General features: G+C 37.0%; 1 protein-coding gene across 2 annotated transcripts in view; it reads left to right on the forward strand.

The window, feature by feature from the left end:
- CFAP300 (cilia and flagella associated protein 300) overlaps positions 1-6,252 on the forward strand; it is a 46,552-nt gene extending 40,300 nt beyond the window's left edge. For both annotated transcript variants that reach the window (XM_037841363.1, XM_037841364.1), the window contains exons 6-7: positions 4,613-4,679; positions 5,661-6,252. In XM_037841363.1, coding sequence (XP_037697291.1) covers positions 4,613-4,679; positions 5,661-5,789 — 196 coding nt within the window. In that variant the 3' untranslated portion in view covers positions 5,790-6,252. The remainder of the gene's footprint in view (positions 1-4,612; positions 4,680-5,660) is intronic.
- The last annotated feature ends 15,646 nt before the right edge of the window (positions 6,253-21,898 follow it).

A 21,898-nucleotide genomic window follows, 5' to 3' on the forward strand; every position in this document is an offset into this window, starting at 1 on the left:
TTCTGATTAGTATTTGTCTTGGAGTAGGTCTCTTAGGATTTATTCTGTTGGAATACATTGCATTTCTTGAACATGTATATTTATGTCTTTAATAAGATTTGGGAAATTTTCAGCCATTATTTCCTCTATATTCTTTCTGCCCCTTTTCCTTTCTCTTCTCCTTCTGGGACACCCATGATGCATATGTTTATGTGCTTCATGTTATCACTCAAATCCATCAGGCAGTGCTCAATTTTTTTCTTTTCTTTCCTCTATCTATTTTTCTGCCTGTGTGATTTCAATTCTCCTGTCTCCTATTTTCTGATTCTTTATACTGCCTGTTAAAATCTGCTGTTGTGCCTCTAGTGTACTTATTATCTCTATTATTGTGTCTTTCATCCCCACAATTTATGGCATATTTCTTTTTATACTTTCAAATTCTACTTTATGCTCAAACATTGTCTCCTTGATATCCTTTATTCTCTTTATGCATATTTTCCTTCATCTTCTTGAAATGATTTTGGAGATTTGTTTGAACTTCTTTGATTAGTTTTTCCAAATTCTGTATCTCTTCTGAAGTGTTAATTTGTTCCCTTGACTGAACCATATCTTCCTGTTTCTTAGTATGGCTTGTAATTTTTTGCTGATATCTGGGGATATGATTATCTTGATGAAGTATCTTTGAAGGTCAGTTTCTCCTCTTGTCTAAGGTTTTATTGTTAATTGGCTTTGTGTTAAGGCTCTTCTTTGACATTTGATCCAACTTATTCTGGATCTTTAGAATAGATTGAGTTTAACTGATCAGGTTTTCTTAGCTCTTCTTCATCTGATTCTTTCCCTGGATATGCAGTACAGTTTTTTAAGACTGCACTTTTTATGCAATTGTTTCACCTCCAGGAGAAAGCTGCTTTCCTCTTTTCCTTCTCCAGGAATCTTGATCTGCTCTCTTTTTTTTTTTTTTTTTTTTTTTTTTTTTACAGAATTTTCTCCACAGCATCTATGATTTGTTTAAATTCTCTCCCTCAGTGCCCTATTTTCCTTACACTTTTCAGTTCTGGGACCCTTCTGTCTTATAAAGTTCAGTTTTAACGGCCCCTCGCCCCCCCCCTTTTTCTCTATTATGCATTTCTGTCTCTGATTACTTCCCCATTAGGATAGCCTTCTCTGGCAGACCAGATGGGTTCAAATCAGAAAGGTGGGTCACTCCAGAAAAGTCCATTTTGTTTCAAAACAAAACACTTTTATGGCCTTAGGACTGTAACTTTGTAACCAAATAAACCCCCTTTATAAAAGCCAATCCTTTTCTGGTGTTTTGCATAATGGCAGCATTAGCAAACCAGAAGACCAGGTAACCAGGATTGAGTGTCCAGCTGGCAGTAACTGGATTGAGTGAGCACACCACCAGGCAGCTTCCATTCCATTGTGGTCTCTCTCTCTTTTTTTTCCTCCTGAGGGCCCTTTTGTATGCTTCACTGCTCAGCAGCTTGTGTTGCCCCCTGGGTCTCTGTGGACTTGAGTCCCTGTGCCTGGATATGCACGGGGTTCTAACTCACTACTCTAAGTGGCTCTATGGTTTCTGCCCCTGTTGGAAGAGAGGGACCCAGGCTGCTATCTCTAGCAACTCCCAAGCTGCACAGAACTGAGTGAGAGGGTGGGAAGGGGATCGGCAGGTAGAGACAGAAGTTTCCTTCCTGATATTTTTCTCTTTGATTCAGCATTTGTGGAATCCTTCTCCAGTCTCTACCTTTCCCAGACTTTTAAGCAAGGGGATTTGTCCTTTTATTCAGTGGATCTGTAGAGAGGCTTTTTCAGGGGTTGTCTTACATCATGTTGATGTCTTCACCTTGATTCTTAAAATTAGTAGAGTTAGCTAGTATGATCCATATATTCTGATGTTTAGATGCAGTATGGGATTGATCCTCAGAAATTATCACAACTGATATTGATAAGTTGTGAACACAATCACACTTTTGAAAAGAACTGTATGGAAATTATGTCCAGCATCCTTAAAAGTCCTGGTTACCTGGTCTTCTAGTTTGCTAATGCTGCCATTGTGCAAAACATCAGAAATGGATTGGCTTTTATAAAGGGGGTTTATTTGGTTACAAAGTTACAGTCCTAAGGCCATAGAAGTGCCCAAACTAAGGCATCAACAATGGGGTACCTTCACCGAAGAACAGTTAATGGTGTCCGGAAAACCTCTGTCTGCTGGGAAGGCATGTGGCTGGCATCTGCTCTGGGGTTCTAGTTTCAAAATGGCTTTCTCCCAGGATGTTCTCTCTAAGCATCTGGGGGTGTTCTCGTAGTTTCTCCCAGACAAATTCTGGGATATCAGAAGTCTGTTGAAATGGCTGTCTCCAAAATGTCTCTCCCAGCTGGAGCAGTCTGGGCCTGTGATGGCTCTTTTTAAAGGACTCTAGTAAACTATCAAGACCCAGGCCGAATGGGCAGGGCCACACCTCCATGGAAATAATCTAACCAAAATTATCACCTACAGTTGGGTGAATCACATCTCCATGGAAACAACCTAATCCAAATATCCCACAAGATTGGATTAAAATATATCTTTTGGAGGGACAAATATATATCCAAACCAGCACACCTGGTGAGTGCATTAGTGACTCCCAAAGATCTGGTATGGTGCAGCTATTAGTAGAACAGCCTAGGACACTAATGAATATCACTTTGCATTTTGTTTTCTTTTTTTCTTAAGAGAGATAGGTGTATGACTGCGTGGTATATGAATATATCTCAATAAAATTGAATTATTAAAAAGAAAGAGATAGGACAGGTGATATTGGACTTTGCTTGGCCTATAAAAAAAATCAGACAAATTATGTTAGAGATATTTTTAATTAACAGTAGTATAGGGTCTGAAGTACTAGAATGGAATAATATGTTTATTTTTATTAGGACCCAACTTCTAATAATATAAAAATGATGTTTTCTTTCCTTTTTAAATAATACATTTATGGTACAAGAAAATGTGTTAAGTGATTGTTAAATGAAGTATCAAATACTAAATTTCTCTTTAAACTTATTGATAAGCACAAACTTTTATAAAGTTTTCTTTTTAGGTTTTTTAAATTGAGGAAAAATTTGCATACAGGGAGTTGTATAAATCATAAATGTACATCTCAGTGAATTTTTATATGTTTATACCCTTATAATCACCTCAAGGTCAAGATTTAGATTAAAAATTACATAGATATGTTTGATATTTTGATCTAGAAGTGGTTATATAGGTGTATACAAATGTTTTAAATGGAGTACTTATAATCATCCCTTGGGTAAGCAAAAAATTTTAAATGTCATCTTCAATTTTTAAGCAGTATATCTTAGGCATTAGATAAATATTTAAAAATGATCTCTCCCCATGTCATAGAATTATATGAAAATCAATTTAATCATGTGACTTCTTGGTTTAAGCCTGGATTAAATCTCTAGTAGAGATGAAAACGACCTGAGAATCTTGAAACCTTGAAATGGCTTCAGGGTGGTCATCCCCTGTAGGTGCATAAACTCAAATACACACACACACACACACACGTGCCTCCCACAGAGTCCACCTTCCTCCTCTTCCTCCTCCTCTTTCCACATTACTTTTACAATTGTAATAGAAGAGGGAAGCGGTACTTTTACCTGATTAATTGGAGAATCTAACTTATATGTGTCACCTGTGAAGAATACCTCTGATACATATGTACTTGTGGAGTGTGGGTGTGGTGTAAATGACTGAGGAGTACAAGGACTGGTCACTGAGTCCTTGGATTCCATTTCCAGATATCGTCTTAAATAAATATATCTCTTAACTTCTGTAGTTTTATTGTCTATAAAATTGGTAAAATAATGCCCACCTCACTGAATTCTGTAATCTTTAAATGAAATTATGTTAAGGTATTTTGCAAAAGTGTAAAATAGTATAAATGAAATATGTGTTTATATTTATATGTTTATGTTTATATTTATATTAGTATATTACTTTCTTATTTCTCTCAATTGTCAGTTTGCTTTCTCATTATATATTGCCAGCAGTAATCTTGTGGGAAGAGCAACTGAAAGAGAGTGACTAAGGGATATTTATTCTTTATATGATATAATATTTAATTTAATGAATAGTTTTCATGTACATTATCTCACTTAACTTTCATGTAATCCTAAAAAGAATCATATTATGTCCAATTTACATATGAGAAAATTAAGGTTCAGAGAGGTTAATCTTGCCCTAATTGAAATATCAAATCAGTGGCAGAGCTGGCATTCAAATATAGTTGTTTAATTCTTTAATCTAGTATGTTTTCATCTACCCCTTACAGCTGTCTGCACCTCAGTCTGACTTTATTTTACCAATAATTTTCTCTGGACCTTGGAGTCATTTCATCACCTGAATCTCAGATTGACATCAAACTTCTAACTGTAAAATACAATTTCCTAATTTCATTTCAGTTGACCTTGCCCCATCCTTGAATGAAACCTCAAATGCCATCCTTTCAAACCACTTTAATTAGATACTATGATGTCTTTCCATGTTTTATATGAATAAGAATACCTAAATACTAAAAGGGATCAGTATTTAAAATGTATTATGCCAGTTTTTGTTACATTTGAATTTACCATTTTTTTCCTGTTTTAGTGTCCGAAAGCATCCTCAAACCAAGAAAATACAAATTATCTCTTCTGTCTTTAAAGTAACAGCATATGTAAGTATTGAGGGGAAATTGGCAACCAATCAGTTTAATTTCTTATTATTAATAGGGTTTTTAAAACTGGAGGTAGCAACTAGGATACTGTTATGTGTAGGAAAAAAGATTATTATAATATTATTTAATTTTGTTAAAATTATAAGTGGATGGATTATGCTTTTCTTTGGGGAACAGTATGGACTTTTCTCTTGGCTTCCTTTCTGTCTTTATCTAATAATATTCCCTGCTTATTTTAGAGCTAAATCTGTGACTCAGATGGAAGAGAACACAGTTCTCTAGTCTGTTAAACCATAATTTATAGGCAAATAAAATGAGAATGTCATAAAAGTCTTTATATCACAGAGTCCAATACTTGAATTTTAGTATCACACAGAAGATATTTTCATATATGAAGCAGTTTCTAAGCATCTTCATTCACTCACTCAGCAATATTTATTGAATATCTATTGTGTATCAGCTAATGTGCTGAGCTAGAACATGGTGATAAACAAATGAGACAGAGTTTCCATCACAACAGGCCTCCGGAAGGGCCATTTCTACCATGATCATGAAAAGTCTGCAATATGTAAAGCAAAAACTAAGAAAAAAAGAGAGACACACACAGTCCCTGCCTTCATGGTGTGTATGGACCATGTTCTAAAAGAAAGCAAAAATAGAAGAAAATTGCAAAATAAAAATTTTTACAGTATTAGCACTTTAAAATCACTTTTTTTTTAAATGATGGGATTTCCCATTGGACTTTAAATTTCTTGAACAAAAGAATTATGCATGTGTGTATAGTACATATATATTGTTGGTAGACTCTGCTGTCAATAAATATTTAATAATATTTGTTAACCACCAATTTATCATCAAAGATTTTGTGTATGTTTCATGATGTTTTGACAGAAAATATATACACTGTAATAGTGAAATGTGTTGATTATCACTTAAATGTTGTTTTATATAAATAATTATATATAATTTTTTTTTTTCCAGGATTCTGCTGGTATGTGCTACCCTTCAACAAAGAGTCATGAACAAACATTTTCATACTTTATTGTGGATCCTATCAAGCGTCATGTTCATGTTTTATACCATTGTTATGGTGTGGGGGAAATGCCTTAACAGTGCTCTTTCAGATTATCCCTATATACAATTCTTTTTGATATTTATCAATTTTTTAATTCAACACTAATTTATTGGTAAACATTTTCTTTGCAAGTTGTTACCTATACAACGTGCTTGCTTAGAGCAGGAGAAAGCAAACATGAAGATGCCTTTCTTTAAATTTGCCTGGAATACTAACTCAGGAACCAACTCCATCTTTAATATAATCAATACCATTATCAGTTGTGAAGTTTTTACAGAAAATTAAAAGTTACTAAAAATCTAATTCATATTTATTACATTGAAATTCAAGCAATCCCTCAATTTCCCATGTATTTTATTTTATAAGCTAATTAATTCTGGATTGAAATTTCAGCAGAAGACTGATCATTAATATGAACTGTTAGTTTTTTTAACTTGCATTTCATTTAATAACGTTTCTTCATTGCATAAGGATTTATATCTGTAGAGCTGTGAAAAGTGTAACAATTCCTTTGGATTCATTGTTTTACTTAAATCCTCAATAAAAAAAATGTACTGAAAGTAACTGTAAACTCTTTCATTACCTTGTAAGTTAAAATTGCATCTGCCTCACAACTCATATTCTAGGTGTAAATTGAGACAGCTGTTCCCTGGTATTTTTAAGTTGACAAAAGAGCAAGGAGTACTTTTAGTACTGTCCTCTCATTATATTCATAGAATAAATATATAACAGATTTTTTTTTTTACTAGAAAAAAGTCATTTATATGTATCCTGTAAGCAATGGAGAGCCTGCAAGAAATGCTAAGGCTTTCAGGAGGAGGAAGTTTGGAATATGTTTCTTCTGTGTTGTAGGAATAAGGATGATAATTTTGGATATGAACCTGTGGATAAATCTGGAAGTCAGTGGGTAATTTGTATACAGAGGTCAGAGAGAGATTTTGCTTTATTCCTAGTACCTAGCACAATGCCTTGGCACGTTAAATGTTTTTGCATGAGTAATTACTTTCCAAAATATCCATGAAATTTTTAAAAATCATATTTAAAAAGCTGTATAAAATCAAGGACTAAACTTTCCATCTTCTGCCAGTCTGTTGTCTACCATACAGCCTCCTGTGGTCTGGGGACCCTCCCTTAATCAGTCAGTAGGTCAATCAACAATTCTTTTTGAGTACCAATTCTATGCAAGGCATTATGCTATTTACTTGGGGGAAACACTCTGTGTGTAACCTACTTGGGAAGATAATCTATAGGATTGTAACTATAGACAGTGATTGTTACAAGAATTCAGAGGTGGAAGAAATCACCGTGCACCAGGCTTAGGAAGGACTGTGGCTGGCTGGTCTAGAAGGTCTGGTAGAGTTTCAGCATCTGAAGAAGAGAACATTCCAAGGGAGTAGAAAATCATCATGTGGCATGGTGCTCTGAGCCTGGTCCGGGACCAAAGTCCATAGGCAGAGGTTGGGAAACATACTGAGGAGCTACCAATGTAGTTTGTTTGTTTGTTTGTTTGTTTGTTTGTTCTGCTCTAGAAGTAGAGGTAGGTAGAATACACCTTTGAGGAAAGATTGCTCCATTCTTTTGTAAAAATCATTTTCATGACCCTTCTGTAATGATGCAGATTTTCTGTATTGAAAAGTATAATAGCATAGTGATAAAGAAATAGTGATAAAGAATTTGGGTGGGGCAATCAGACTGCCTGGATTCTTGGTTCTGACATTATTTGCTTTATGACCTTGAGCAAGTTACTTAACCTTTCTGTGCTTTAGTTGCATCATCTATAAAACGGGGAAAATAATAGGATTCCCTTATAGGTTGTTGTAAAAAATATATAAATTAATACATATATTGGGCTTAGAATGGTGTTGAGCACATAGTTTAAGTGCTCATGAAATTTGGCTGTTTTTATTCTCTGCTAAGGAAATGTGAAAAAAAAATGATTAACTAAATGTCAGCATAGTATAGTGTAAAAAGCTGTCTTCCTGGTGGTGAAAATGGCTTTTCTACAGATCAGTATTATTATTAATTTGAATAGATAGAATACAAGAGGTGGGAAAACTGTTCTTCCCTCTCTCTCTGGGCCCCAGAGAATGTAGAAGACCTGAGCCTGGACTCCAGGTATTTCTTTGGCAACACTTTGCACACTTGGAATTATTTGTAATAATTTGTTTAATGCCTGTTATGAAAACAGAGACTGTATCTGTTTTGTTCACCTTTATATCCCCAATGCCTAGCACAGGGTCTGGCACTTGAAAGACACTCAGTAAATATCCATTCTTTGACTGAGTCTGTTTGATGCCGAAAGCTGGCCTTGAAATGTGACTAAAGGTGTGGAAAGTGAGGGAGAAGGGGTGAGTGGACCCCTCCACTGCAGGAGCCTTCATATCTAGATGCCATCTTAAGATTTCTGTGCAGTATTCCCTCCAGTTTATTCCCCTCTGTAAATGGTTTGTTTTGTTTTCTAATATTCTGCAGTGAACACACTTTACTTGCATGGTAGGTTTGCTAAAGCTGCTGGAAAAGCAGTATACCAGAAATGGATTGGCTTTTACAATGGGTGTTTATCAGTTCACAGATTTACAGTTCCAAGGCCATGAAAATGTCCAAACTAAGGCATCAATAGGAGGTACCTTCACTGAAGAAGGGCTGATGGCATCTGGGGTTCCTCTGTCACGTGGGAAGGCACATGGGTGGAAGTTGCTGGGCCTGTCCTGGGGTTAGCTTCTCATTTCCACTGCTTTCTCCAAAATGTCTCTGGGCTTCCATCTTAGCTTCTCTCTCTCAGCCCCTGTATGTCATTGCTTGTTTCTCTTTAAGCATCGGGGGGTCCTCTCTTAGCTTCTTTGGGGCAAACTCTGGATTTCATCTCTTAGCTTCTCTCCTGGTTCTGGTTTCAACAGCTGTCTCCAAAAATGTCTTTGGGCACTTTCTCTCTGAGTGTCTCTGAGCTGCCTCCAAAATGTCTCTGCCTTTTATCCTCTAATAGAGGATGCCAGTAAACTAATTAAGACCCACCCTGAATGCATGGGGTCAACATCTCTATGGAAACAACTTAATCAAAAGATCCCACCCACAACAGGTCTGTCCCCACAAGCGTGGAATAAAAGAACATGGCTTTCTGGGGTACATAATAGATTCAAACCAGCATTGTAAGGAATTTTTTTATTATTAATTTTATTTACAAACTCTCCATACCCATCAAACACGCACCTTCACTATCCTCTTCCATCCCATTCCCTAGTAATTTTTAAGCTATGACTTTGCTATTTCTAAACATCTCTTACAAGTGAAATCATACAACGTTTGTCCTTACGTGCCTGGCTTATCTTACTCAGTATAGTGTTTTCAGGGTTCTTTCATGTTGCAGCATCTCTCAGAACTTTATTTGTTTTTATGGCTGAATAATATTCCATAGCATACCACATGTACCACGTTTTGTTTATCCAATCATTTACTGATGGAAACTTGGGTTGTTTCCACCTTTTGACTATTGTGAATATTGCTGCTATAAACTTAGTGTACAAGTATCTGTTTGAGACCCTGTTTTCACTTTCTTTGGATATTTACCTAGAAGTGGAAATGCTGGGTCACACGCTAATTCTATATTTAAGTTTTTGGAGAACCCCCATATTGCTTTCCAGTGGCTGCACCATTTTATATTCCCATGAACAATGTACTAAAATTCCAATTTCTCTCCAACACTTGTTATTTTCTGTTTTTATTGTTGTTTTTGTTGTTGTTTTTGTTTAATAAATAAAACATCCTTGTGGGTATAAAGTGGTATCTTGTTGAGTTTTGATTTGCATTTCCCTAATGTCTAATGAGGTTGAGCATCTTCTCATATGCTTATTGGCCATTTGTAAGTCTTCTCTGGGAAAATGTCTATTCAAGTCTTTTGCCATTTTCATTGGATTGTCTTTTTGTTGTTGCATTGTAAAAGTTCTTTATATGTTCCAGATAGTAAGCCTTATTCAATATATGCTTTGCCAGTGTAGGTTGTCTTTTCACTTTCTTGATAATGTCCTTTGATGCACAGACATTTATAATTTTGATGAAGTCAAATTTATTGTTTGTTTGTTTTGTTGTTTGTGCTTTTGGTGTCATATCTAAGAATCCATTACCAAATCCTAGGTCAGGAAAACGTTTCCTAATGCTATCTTGTGAGAGTTTTATAGTTTTTGCTGTAATATTTGGGTCCTTGATTCATTTTGAGTATATTTTTGTATATGGTTTAAGGTAGGGGTCTAATTTCATTCTTTTGTATGTGGATATCCAATTTTCCCAAAATCATTTGTTGAAAAGACTATTCTTTCCCTGTTGCATATACTTAACACTTTAGTTGAAAATCAGTAGGCCATAGACGTGGGTCTATTTCTGGACTTTCAATTCTGTTCCATTGGTCAATATGTCTATCTTTATACCAGTACCACACTGTTTTAAATATTGTAGGTTTGTAGTACATTTTGAAACTGGGAAGCATGAGTCCTCCAAATGTGTTTTTCTTTTTCAAAATTGTTTTGGCTATTCAGGGTCTCTTGCATTTCTACATGAATTTGAATTTTGGATTTTCCATTCCTGTAAAAGTCTGCTGGAATTTTGACAGGGATTGCATTGAATTTGTAGATTATTTGGGGTAATGGTGATATCCTAACAATGTTATTTCCAACCCATGAACTTGTAAGTCTTGCCATTTCTTTAGGTCATCTTTAATTCCTTTTAGTAATGTTTTATAGTTTTCAGTATTTAAGTCTTTTACATTGTTGATTAAATTTATTCCTTGATATTTTACTCTTTTAGATGCTATTGTAAATAGAATTGTTTTCTTAATCTCCTCTTCAGCTTGTTCATTGCTAGTACATAGAAACAATTAATTTTGTGTGATGATCTTGTACCCTGCCTCTTTGCTGAAATTGTTTATTAACTCTAGTAGTTTTCTTGTGAATTCCTTTGGATTTTCTATATATAAGAGCATATTGTTTGGAAATAGAAATGGTTTTTTCTTCTTTTCCGATTTGGATACCTTTAACTTCTTTTTCTTGTCTAACTGAGCTGACTAGAACTTCTAGTACAACATTGAATAGGAATGATGAAAGTGGCATCCTTGTCTTGTCTCTGATCTTAAGGGGTAGGCTTTCAATCTTTCACAATTGAGTATGTTAGCTATTGGTTTTTTCTAAATGGCCTTTATCATGTTGAGAAAGTTCACTTCTTTTCCTAGTTTTCTGAGTGTTTTTATGAAGAAAGTATGCTTGAGTTTGTCAGATGCCTTTCTGTGTCTATAGAGATATTCCTGTAATTTTTTTTCCTTTGTTCTATTATGTAGTATATTATTTTGATTGATTTTCGTATGTTTGAGTCACTCTTGCATTCCTGAGATAAATCCCATTTGGTCATAGGGAATAGTCTTAATATACTGTTGGATTTGGTTTTTCAGTATTTTGTTAAGTATTTTGCATCTATATTAATAAGGAAAATTGGTCTGTAATTTTCTTTTCTTGTGATACCAGGTTTCAGTATCAGGGTAATACTGGCCTTGTAAAATGAATTAGAAAGTGTTCCCTCCTTTTGAATTCTTTGGAAGAGTTTGAGAAGGACTGGTGTTAATTCTTTAAATGTTTGATAGAATTCACCAGTGAAGCCATCTGGCCCTGGAATTTTCTTTGGCAGAATGTTTTTGATTATTGATTCATTCTCTATAGTTGTCACAGGCTTGTTGAGGTTTTCTGTTTCTTCTTCAGTGAATTTAGGTAATTTGTGTATTTCTAAGAATTTTCCCATTTCATCTAGATTATCTAATTTGTTGGCATTCAATTGTTGATAGTATTCTCTTATAATCTTTTTTGTTTCTTTAAAGTCAATAGTGACATCACCGTTTTCTTTTCTGATTTTAGTTACTTGCATCTTTTCTCTTTTCTCTTTTTTTTCTTTGTCATTTTGGTTAAAGGTTTGTCAGTTTTACTGATTTTTTTCAAAGAATCAACTTTTTGTTTCATTGATTCTCTCAATTGCTTGTCTATTCTGTATTTCATTTATCTCTAGTCTTTGTTATTTCCTTCCTTCAACTAACTTTCGGTTTACTTTGATATTCTTTTATAGTTCCTCAAGATATAAAGTTAGTTTATTAATTTGAGATCTTTCTTCTTTTTTAATAGAGGCAATCATAGCTATAAATTTCCATCAGAGCATTGCCTTTGCTTCATCCCATAGATTTTGGTATGCTGTGTCTTTGTTTTCATTCATCTCTATTTTCTAATTTCACTTTTAATTTCTTCTTTTATCCCTTGGTTGTTTAAAAGTGGGCTGTTTAATTTTCACATATTTATAAATTTTCCAGTTGTTCTTCTGTTATTGATTTCTAGCTTCATTTCATTTCATTGTGGTCAGAGAATTTTCTTTGTATGATTTTGATATTTTTAAATTTATTGAGACTTCTCTGGTAACCTAACCTATATATTTACATTTACATTTACGTTTACATTTACATTTACATATATATATGTTAAATCTAGTTGGTATATAGTGTTGTTCAGGTCATCTATTTCCTTGTTGATCTTCTGTCTAGATTTTTCTATCTCTTTTTGATTGGAGAGTTTAATCCATTTACATTTTTTTTATTTTGAAATAAATTCAAAGTTATAGGAACAGTTGCCAAAACAATACTAACCCCATACACAGAACTCCATCATACCCTGACCCCGCTCCCCCGATAGCCCAATCCACCAACTTTAACATGCTGTCACATCGCTATTTCTTTCCCTCCCTATCTATCATCCATCATCTATTGCTCTGTCTTCTGAACATATGAGAGCAAGCTGCACACATCCTTGAACAAACACTATAATTCACATATGCAATTCCCATGAACAAGAACATTCTTTTATGCAATCCCATTAAGCACAGCTAAGAAGTACAAGAGACTCAACAATAATACAAAGCTTACATTCTATATTTCCTTTTCCTTATTTCTCAACTGTGTCCCTTTGAGCCTCCTGTCCTCCATCCTCCAATCCAATCCAGGTTCATCCTTGGCATTCAATTGTCATTGATTTAGACTGTCTTTTTTTTTTTTTTTTCAATTGTGAAAACATATAGAGCCTAAATCTTCCCATTCCACCCCCTCCCTAGCATCCCATTAGTGGGATTAATCACCTTTAGAATGTTGTAATGCTCTTTCCCACCATCCATTACTAGAAATTTCCCTTCACCTCAAACAGCAACCCTACACTCATTTCTTAACTCCCCATTGCCCCTTCCCCCATTTCTCTTAACCCATACTCTACTTTTCATCTCTATGGTCATATTCGCTGATAATTTCTTTGTGTTTACTGTGGGGCTTAAATTAACCTCTTAAATCCATGTCAATCCTGTTTTTCTTTGATACCACCTTCACTTCAATAGACATATAAACTATGTTCCTATACTCCTCCATTCCCCCATCTTTATATAGTTGTCTAAAATTACATATTTTACATTGAGTTCAAAACCACTGATTTGTCATTAGAGTTTGTATATTTTATATCATGTAGGAAGTAAATAGTGGAGTTACAATTCAAAAATTATTGACTTCTATTTGCAATCCATTGTGGTCAGAGAATGTGCTTTGAGTATATTCAATTTTTTTTTTTTTTTTTAATTTAATGAGGCTTGTTTTATGTCCCAGCTTATGGTCCCTTCTGGAGAAAGATCCATGATCACTACAGAAAAATGAGTGTCCCGGTGATTTGGGATGTAAGGTTCTATATATGTCTGTTAAAATTCTCTATATCTCTTTCTCCTTTCTTTGTTTCTCTGTTGGTAGGGCTTCCTTAGTATCTGAAGTAGGGCAGGTCTTTTATTGCAAACTCTCTCAGCACTTGTTTGTCTGTGAAAAATTTAAGCTCTCCCTCCAATTTGAGGGAGAGTTTTGCTGGATAAAGTATTCTTGATTGGAAATTTTTCTCTCTCAGAATTTTAAATATGTCATGCCACTGCTTTCTTGCCTCCATGGTGGCCGCTGAGTAGTCACTACTTAGTCTTATGTTGTTTCCTTTGTATGTGGTGAATTGCTTTTCTCTTGCTGCTTTCAGAACTTGCTCCGTCTCTTCAGTATTTGAGAGTCTGATCAGAATATGTCTCGGAGTGGTTTTATTTGGATTTATTCTATTTGGAGTTCGCTGGGCATTTGTGCTTTGTGTATTTATATTGTGTAGAAGGTTGGGGAAGTTTTCCCCAACAATTTCTTTGGATACTCTTTCTAGACCTTTTCCCTTCTCTTCTTAAGACCAATGAGTCTTAAGTTTGGATGTTTTATTTTATCTATCGTATCCCTGAGATCCATTTTGATTTTTTCGATTTTTTTCTCCATTCTTTCTTTTGTTCTTTCATTTTCTGTTCTGTGGACTTCTAGGACACTGAGACGTTGTTCAGCTTCCTCTAATCTTGTGAATATCCAGAGTCTTTTTAATTTGGCCAACAGTTTCTTTTATTTCCATAAGATCTTCTATTTTTTTATTTACTCTTGCAATGTCTTCTTTATGCTCTTCTAGGGTCTTCTTTATGTCACTTATATCCTGGGCCATGGTCTTCTTGATGTCCTTTAAATCCTTTGCCATGTTTTCATTCCTTGATTGTAGTTCTTTGATTAATTGTGCCAAGTACCATGTCTCTTCTGATATTTTGACTTGGGTGTTTGGAACTGGATTTTCCATATCATCTGGTTTTATCGTATGCATTAAGGTTTTCTGTTGTTTTTTGCCTCTTGGCATTTGCTTTGCTTGATAGGGTTCTTGCAAATTGTAAAAAAAAGATACCAATCTAATTTTTCAGAAACACGGTTTGGTGGCGTACACTTTCTCTAACTAACCAGCAGATTGCATCTGTGAGTCACCTGTACCCCTCAAGTCAGTTCTCGACCTTGTCCCCATGGTGTGTGGAGAAATGATTCTTGTGGGGTTCAGTTGGAGAACTCAGTTTGGGTGTGTTGCTGGAGCCGTCCGCCCTGAATGTGGGGCATGTGTCCGGGTGACCAGGGTGGAAGAGCAGCTTTAATATTCAAATCCCCCAGGTTCCCAGAGATTCAAGGCCACCGCAAGAGTCTAAGCCTTCATTTCAGTTCAGCCCCAGACCCTCTCTCTCGCTGTCCCACAAACCACCGGACTTGGCGTAGTGTCCCTGGGTTCTCCGAGTGGGCCCCCCCTCCCAGCCGTGATCCTCCAGGACCTCTGCCAAGGGAATGCTGTGCTATGTCACCAGTGCGCGCCGTCCCTCAAGGGAAGCCCTGGGCCACCAGGCCGTGCAGGGGTGTCTCAGCCTGATGCAAAGATGGCCGAACGGGGCGTCTCAACCCCCTCCTCCTCACACAGTTCCTCCTTTCCAGCTCCGGGACAGCTGTTGGGGCTTTGGGCTGTGGGCACGGCCCCGGGCAGGAGTTTATCCAGCCCTCCGGGAGCCAGCTGCTAGCCACGGGGTTTCTTTCTGCTTCTGGCTCTCCCCTCCGTTCCCCTGGCCCTGAGGGTATCTGCAGCGGGCTATCCTCCAGGTCTGACACTGAAAGGCCGGCCCAGCCCCCTCTTGCTGTGTTTTACTGCGTGGTTCCCCCTGTCACAACTGCATCTGCTCCTGGGTTTTTCCCTTTTTTTTTTTTAAAGAACCAGTTGGTCTTCAAACACCAGTCCCTGGCTTACCCACACCGCCACGCGGCTGCGGGTCTTCCAGCCAGCTTACTCACTCGTTTCAGAATGCAGACTTCCGGTTTCACCAAGTTTACAGCCCCTGTGGTACTAGCAGACCTCGTCCAGCTGGCGCATCACTGGGTCACTTTCTGGTTTTTATCTAGTGTTTTTCACGGAAGTGTTTTTTTTTTTTTTTTTAAATCATCATTTTATTAAGATATATTCACATACCACGCAGTCATACAAAACAAATTGTACTTTCGATTGTTTACAGTACCATTACATAGTTGTACATTCATCACCTAAATCAATCCCTGACACCTTCATTAGCACACACACACAAATAACAAGAATAATAATTAGAGTGAAAAAGAGCAATTGAAGTAAAAAAGAACACTGGGTACCTTTGTCTGTTTGTTTCCTTCCCCTACTTTTCTACACATCCATCCATAAACTAGACAAAGTGGAGTTTGGTCCTTATGGCTTTCCCAATCCCATTGTCACCCCTCATAAGCTACATTTTTATACAACTGTCTTCGAGATTCATGGGTTCTGGGTTGTAGTTTAATAGTTTCAGGTATCCACCACCAGCTACCCCAATTCTTTAGAACCTAAAAAAGGTTGTCTAAAGTGTGCGTAAGAGTGCCCACCAGAGTGATCTCTCGGCTCGTTTTGGAATCTCTCTGTCACTGAAGCTTATTTCATTTCCTTTCACATCCCCCTTTTGGTCAAGAAGATGTTCTCCATCCCACGATGCCGGGTCTACATTCCTCCCCGGGAGTCATAACACGGAAGTGTTTTTTTTGCCCTGTCTCACCTAGCCGCCGTCTTAGTCTCTCCTCCATTTATATTTAAGGTAATTACTGACAAGGCAAGACTTACTTCTGCCATTTTGCTAATTGTTTTTTGTAAGTCTTATAATTTCTTGGTCCCTTCTTTCCTCCATCACTGCCTTCCTTTTTTGTTAGTTGATCTTTTATAATAAGCCCTTTTGAAACACTTCTCATTTCCTTTTGTGTACATTTTTAAGATTTTTTTCTTATGATTACTATGGGGATTACATTTAACTTTGTAAATCTATTACAACTTAGTTTATATTGGTACTGCAATGGTTTGAAGCTGTACATACCTCAGAAAAGATCATATTCTTTAAACTCAAAACTGTGGGTAATGAATGGGACCTTGTAATTAGGTTATTTCAATTGAGATGTGGGTCTTAAACCTATTATGGAATTCTTTATAAAAGGATAAAAGCTAAGAGAGACAGAAGCTTAGAGTGTGAGGACACACAGAAAACAGAGAGGAAGCCAATGAAGCCAGAAGCTAAAAGCAACGAAACCTGAGAGAGGACCAAGAGACGCCAGCCATGTGACTTCCTGTGTGATGGAGGTGTCCTAGATGCCAGCAGCCTGTCCTCAGAGTCTAGCTATCATCCTGTCAATGTCTTGAGTTGGATATTTTCATGGCCTAAGAACAATAAATTGTAACTTAATAAATCCCCATTGTAAAATCCAACCCGTTTCTGGTATATTGCATTTCATCGGCTTTAGCAAACCAAAACTGATACCAACTTACCTTCAACAGCCTACACATACTCTATCCTATATCCCCCAAGCCTCACCTTCATGTTGTTCTTGTCATAAACTGCACTTTATAAATTGTGTGTTTTCCTAGTTTGCCAGGCTCCTATGACAAATGCCATGCAGTGGGTCAGCCTAAACAACAGGAATTTATTGGCTCACAGTTTTGAGCCTAGAAGAAGTTCAAAATCCAGGCATCAAGAAGACCATGCTTTCTCCCAAAAACTAGTGTTCTGATATTGGCTTTCTACAATCTTTGGGGTTCTTTGGCTTGCATCTCTATCTCCTGTAACATGGTGAGCTCTCTCTCCTTGTGTCTACTTTTATGGTTTCTGCTGAATTCCAGCTTCTCCATGTGTGCCTTTCTTCAACCTCTGGCTTCCATTTCTTCTCTTTCATCAGGCCTCCAGTAATTTGGAGCAAGACCCACTCTCATTCATTTGGGCCATACCTTAGCTAAAAATAACATTTTCAAGAGGTCCTATTTGCAGTGAGTTTGTACCTATAGGGATGTAGATTAAGGTTAAGAACATGTCTGTATTGGGTTACGTAGTTCAATCTGCTACATGTACCCAGTAGCAAGAAGTTGTGCTTTTATTTTATGTATTTTTTCTGCCCCTTTTGTCTTTTCCTTCTGGGGCTCCTATGATGCAGATATTAGTACACTTCATGGTGTCCTACAGGTTCCTCAGACTCTATTCAATTTTTTTTTTATTCTTTTTTTCCTTCTGCTCCTCAGAAGGGACAGTTTCGATTGTCTTATCTTCAAGTTTGAACATTATTTCTTCTCCTCCAATCTGCTGTTGAAGCACTCTATTGAATTTTTCATTTCAGTTATTGCATTTTTCAGCTCCAGAATTTCCAATTATTTCTGCTTTATAATTTCTATCTCATTATTGAAATTCTCATTTTGTTCCTTTATTGTTTTCCTTTAATTCTTTGTCCATGTTTTCCTTTAGTTCAATGATCTTCATAAAGAGTGTTGCTTTAAGATCATTTGATTAGTAATTCCAGAGACTACCCTTTCCAGAACAGTTGTGTTGAAATCATTTTCTCCTGTGACTGGGTCATACTTTCTTATATCCTTGTATGTTTTGTAATTTTCTATTATGTTGTGATAACTCTGGAAATCTAGTTCTCCCACTCATCAGGCCACCAAGACAAGAATGAGAAAGAAAAAAGAAAAACAAAGAAAGAGAGAGAGAGAGAAGATAAACAAATACTAATAAACAGACAAAACACCCTTTTAAAAAAATGTGTTCCAGATTATGCCAGGTAAGCCCTGAAACCCAGAGGTACCAGTCTTTCCAAGAACATGAGCCAGTTTCATTCTTCTACCCCATGAGGTCAACACCCCTTTCCAGTATGAAGAAGTTAAAATGATCATTGCCCAGATATCCCTGAAAATTGAGAGAAAGATCAAATGAGAGGGAGGAGGTGTAACTGAGAAATTAGAATTTAACAAATGACTGTGGCTACTGACTCATTATATAGATATGTCTTTTTAGTGTCTGGTGTTTTAGAATAGCCAAAAGGAAATACCTGAAGTTGTTGAACTGCAATCCAGTAGCCTGATCTTTGATAATGATTGTATAACTATGTAGTAGAAAAAAGTCAGTTGCCCATGTTTATGTGGATCTACTTCTGGATGTTTTGTTCTGTTCCACAGATTTTTATATCTATCTCTGACAATACTACACTGTCTTAGTTAACCTACCTCTATTGAAAGTCTTAAAAGTGGGTAGAGTGCAATAGAAAGAGGGGTAAGGAGTATGGGATGTTTGGGTTCTTTTTTCTTTTTAATACTTTTTCTGGAGTATTGCCTCTCCAAGTCTCTTGTCAGATTTCTGTGGGAAGCTGGAAGCTCCTGCTGTCAAGGCCAGCATCTGAGCTAGTCCCTCAGTGATCTGCCAGACCAAAAAAAACACACAACAAGGTATAGGAAGAAAAGCAATTTAAAAAAAAAAAATGGTGCACTGGTTCTATCTCCTTGTAAATGCTGGTGTGAGGCTTGAAGCCACTGCTGCCAAGAGGGCTGAAACCTAGGCTAGTGCCCATGTTGGGTACTCAGAGATCTGCCACTCCAAAAAGTTCCCATACACAGAAGATAAAGAAAAACAACCAAAGAAGATGCACTGGCATTTTACATCCTAGGAGATGTTGGTGGGAGGCTGGAAGCCACTGCTGCCCAGAGGGCTAAAACTTGGACCAACATCCATACTGGTCCCTCAGGAATCCCCCAGACTGACCTCAACCTTCAGCCTGAACTTTTGGAGGACGAGGCTTCCTCTGCTTGCCCTGGATCCAGCTGGCTGCTCCCAGAATCTGGACTGCATTTTCACAGCTGCTGCCATTTCCACAGTCACTGCTGCAGGCCAAGTAATGAGGGCTGGTCACAGGTTCACACTTTCACTTACAAAAGCTGAACTCTTGGCAGTCTCTCCCTTCATCCAGCCTTCCCGTTGTTGTTCTAAATGTCCTGTCTAGTTCCAGGGTTACCACCTAGTCAATTCCAGTCCCTTTCCCCAGCTCAATCATTTTTCTGGTGAAGGGAGCAATCTATAAAACTTCCTACTCTGCCATTTTGTGTCTGTGCTCTCTCTTTTGAAAATTTTGCAAACTATTATAGTCTGGATTTAGCTGTACTGTGTGGGATTAGATATGAGTTTTGGGAACATGCCTGCAGCAAAATTGTCCCTGGGGAACAGCAGCAGCCTGTAGAAACCAGTTTTGAAAGAGCAATCTGTGATCAACTAAGAGTGGAGGTTTTGTGTTCAGAAATCCTGAAAATTACGTAAGGAGAAGGAGCTTGCAGAATTGTAATTTGTGCATTAAAAAGAGGGACTTTTGCTGAAGGCAGGAGAACTTGGGAAGATTTAAGTTCCAAGAGCACAAATACAGAGGCATAATGACACAAGGTGGTTTGGGGGTCATAAGTATACCTGACTATTTAGAACTGGAGAGTCCTATCCAGGAGTTTGGATGATAACACAGGAAAGACAGATTAGTGGGGACCTGGTCACTGAGAGCTCTGTGCAAAGCTAAGAAATTTAAAACTTTTAAGTAGGTGATGTGTAGGAGGCATTAAAGACTTTTGAACAGGATGGTAACGATGTGAAAGTGATATTCTGGGAATATTAGGCTGGTAGTGTTTAATTGGAGTAGAGAAAATCCAAAGTCCAAAGATCAAATAGAAGATTATAACAGTTGTCAAGGCACAAAATTGACTGGTCTGAGTTAAAGCAATGGAAACCTCTCTGGACATCACAGAATATGACAATGAAATTCTTGTTAGGAAAAGTCAAACCCCAAAAACAGTTAGCAGATTCGGTGAATTATGAAGTGCTGGGTGTTTGAGGTACTGAGGTTGGGAAGTGGGAACTGTGGTAGGAAGTTGCGGTCAGAGAGGGGAACTCCCTTGTCCTCTTGTATTCAGATTCACAGGCTTGTCTTTCCTGACCCTACCCAGTCTCAATCACCTCTGATCCTTAATATTTTGAAAGTCTAGGTAGGTCTGAGGACTCTAAGATTGACTGGAGGCTTTTTAGGAGGCCTATCCTGAAGGCTTTTTAATCATCTAATCAATCAACAAGTATTTGTGAGAATTAACACCCATTCATTCTTTTTTTAAAATTCAGTTTTACTGAGATATATTTACATACCCTGCAATCATCCACAGTGTACAATCTTCACTTATTCCCAGTACCATCATATAGTTGTGCACTCATTACCATAATCAATTTTTGAACATTTTCATTAACTCCAAAAAATAAAAAAATAAAAATACAAGTAAAGAAGAACACCCAAAACATTCCATCCTCCCCAACACCCCTATTATTCATTTAATTTTTGTTCCCATTTTTCTATTCATCTGTCCACACATTGGATAAAGGGAATGTGAGCCACAAGGTTTTCACAATCATACAGTCACACCATGTAAGCTACATAGTTATACAATCATCTTCAAGAATCAAGGCTACAGGGTTGCAGTTCAACAGTTTCAGGTATTTCCTTCTAGCTGTTCCAATACACTAAAAACTAAAAAGGAATATCTATATAACACATAAGAATAGCCTCCAGAATGATCTCTCAACTCTGTTTGATTTCTCTTCCCCCTTTTGTCAAGAAGTCTTTCTCAATCCCATGATGCCGGGTCCAGGCTCATCCCTCGTAGTCATGTCCCTCATTGCCAGGGAGATTTACACCCCTGGGAATCATGTCCCACGTAGTGGGGAGGGCAGTGAGTTTACTGCTGAGTGGGCTTAGAGAGAGGTTCTCTGGAGGGAGACTCTTAGGCACAATTATAAGTAGGCTTAGCCACAATTATAAATAGGCTTAGCCAATACCTTCATTCTTACCATAGATGTTTACTGATTGCCTACTATATGCCAGACCCTACAATGAACAAAACATACAAATATTTCTGTATTAGAGAGGTTACATTCTAGTATCTATAACTGTGTTAGGTGCAATGAGAGATAGAACTATCCAGTCTCTCAAGAAACTTGAAACTTTGTTGGAGTTCTCATAGACAAAAACATTACCAATAGGACAAGCAGAATATATGTCTCAGATACCTACCATACCATGATTGATCAAATATTCCAGAGGAAGAAATCACATCTATATGGTATGGCCAGGAAATTCTTCAAAGAGGATCTTGGAGTTCAGTTATGTGAAGTTTATGAAGAAACAAAGAATGGGGAAGAGCACCCTGGAAGACAAAGGAAGATTGAACTGTCTTGCATGCATGACTGTATTACCAAAGAAATCTATATTCTCACATTTTGTAGGAATTTCCCAGTCTTCTCAATGTTAACTAATTAAAATATTTTTAGCAAGTTAAATTACCCATTTATTTCTATTTTTATAGTAGCAGCATTGTGTAATATTAAGAAAATAACAGGAGCAATTTAG

Source organism: Choloepus didactylus, chromosome 6, assembly GCF_015220235.1.
Source record: "Choloepus didactylus isolate mChoDid1 chromosome 6, mChoDid1.pri, whole genome shotgun sequence".
Lineage (NCBI taxonomy): Eukaryota > Metazoa > Chordata > Mammalia > Pilosa > Megalonychidae > Choloepus > Choloepus didactylus.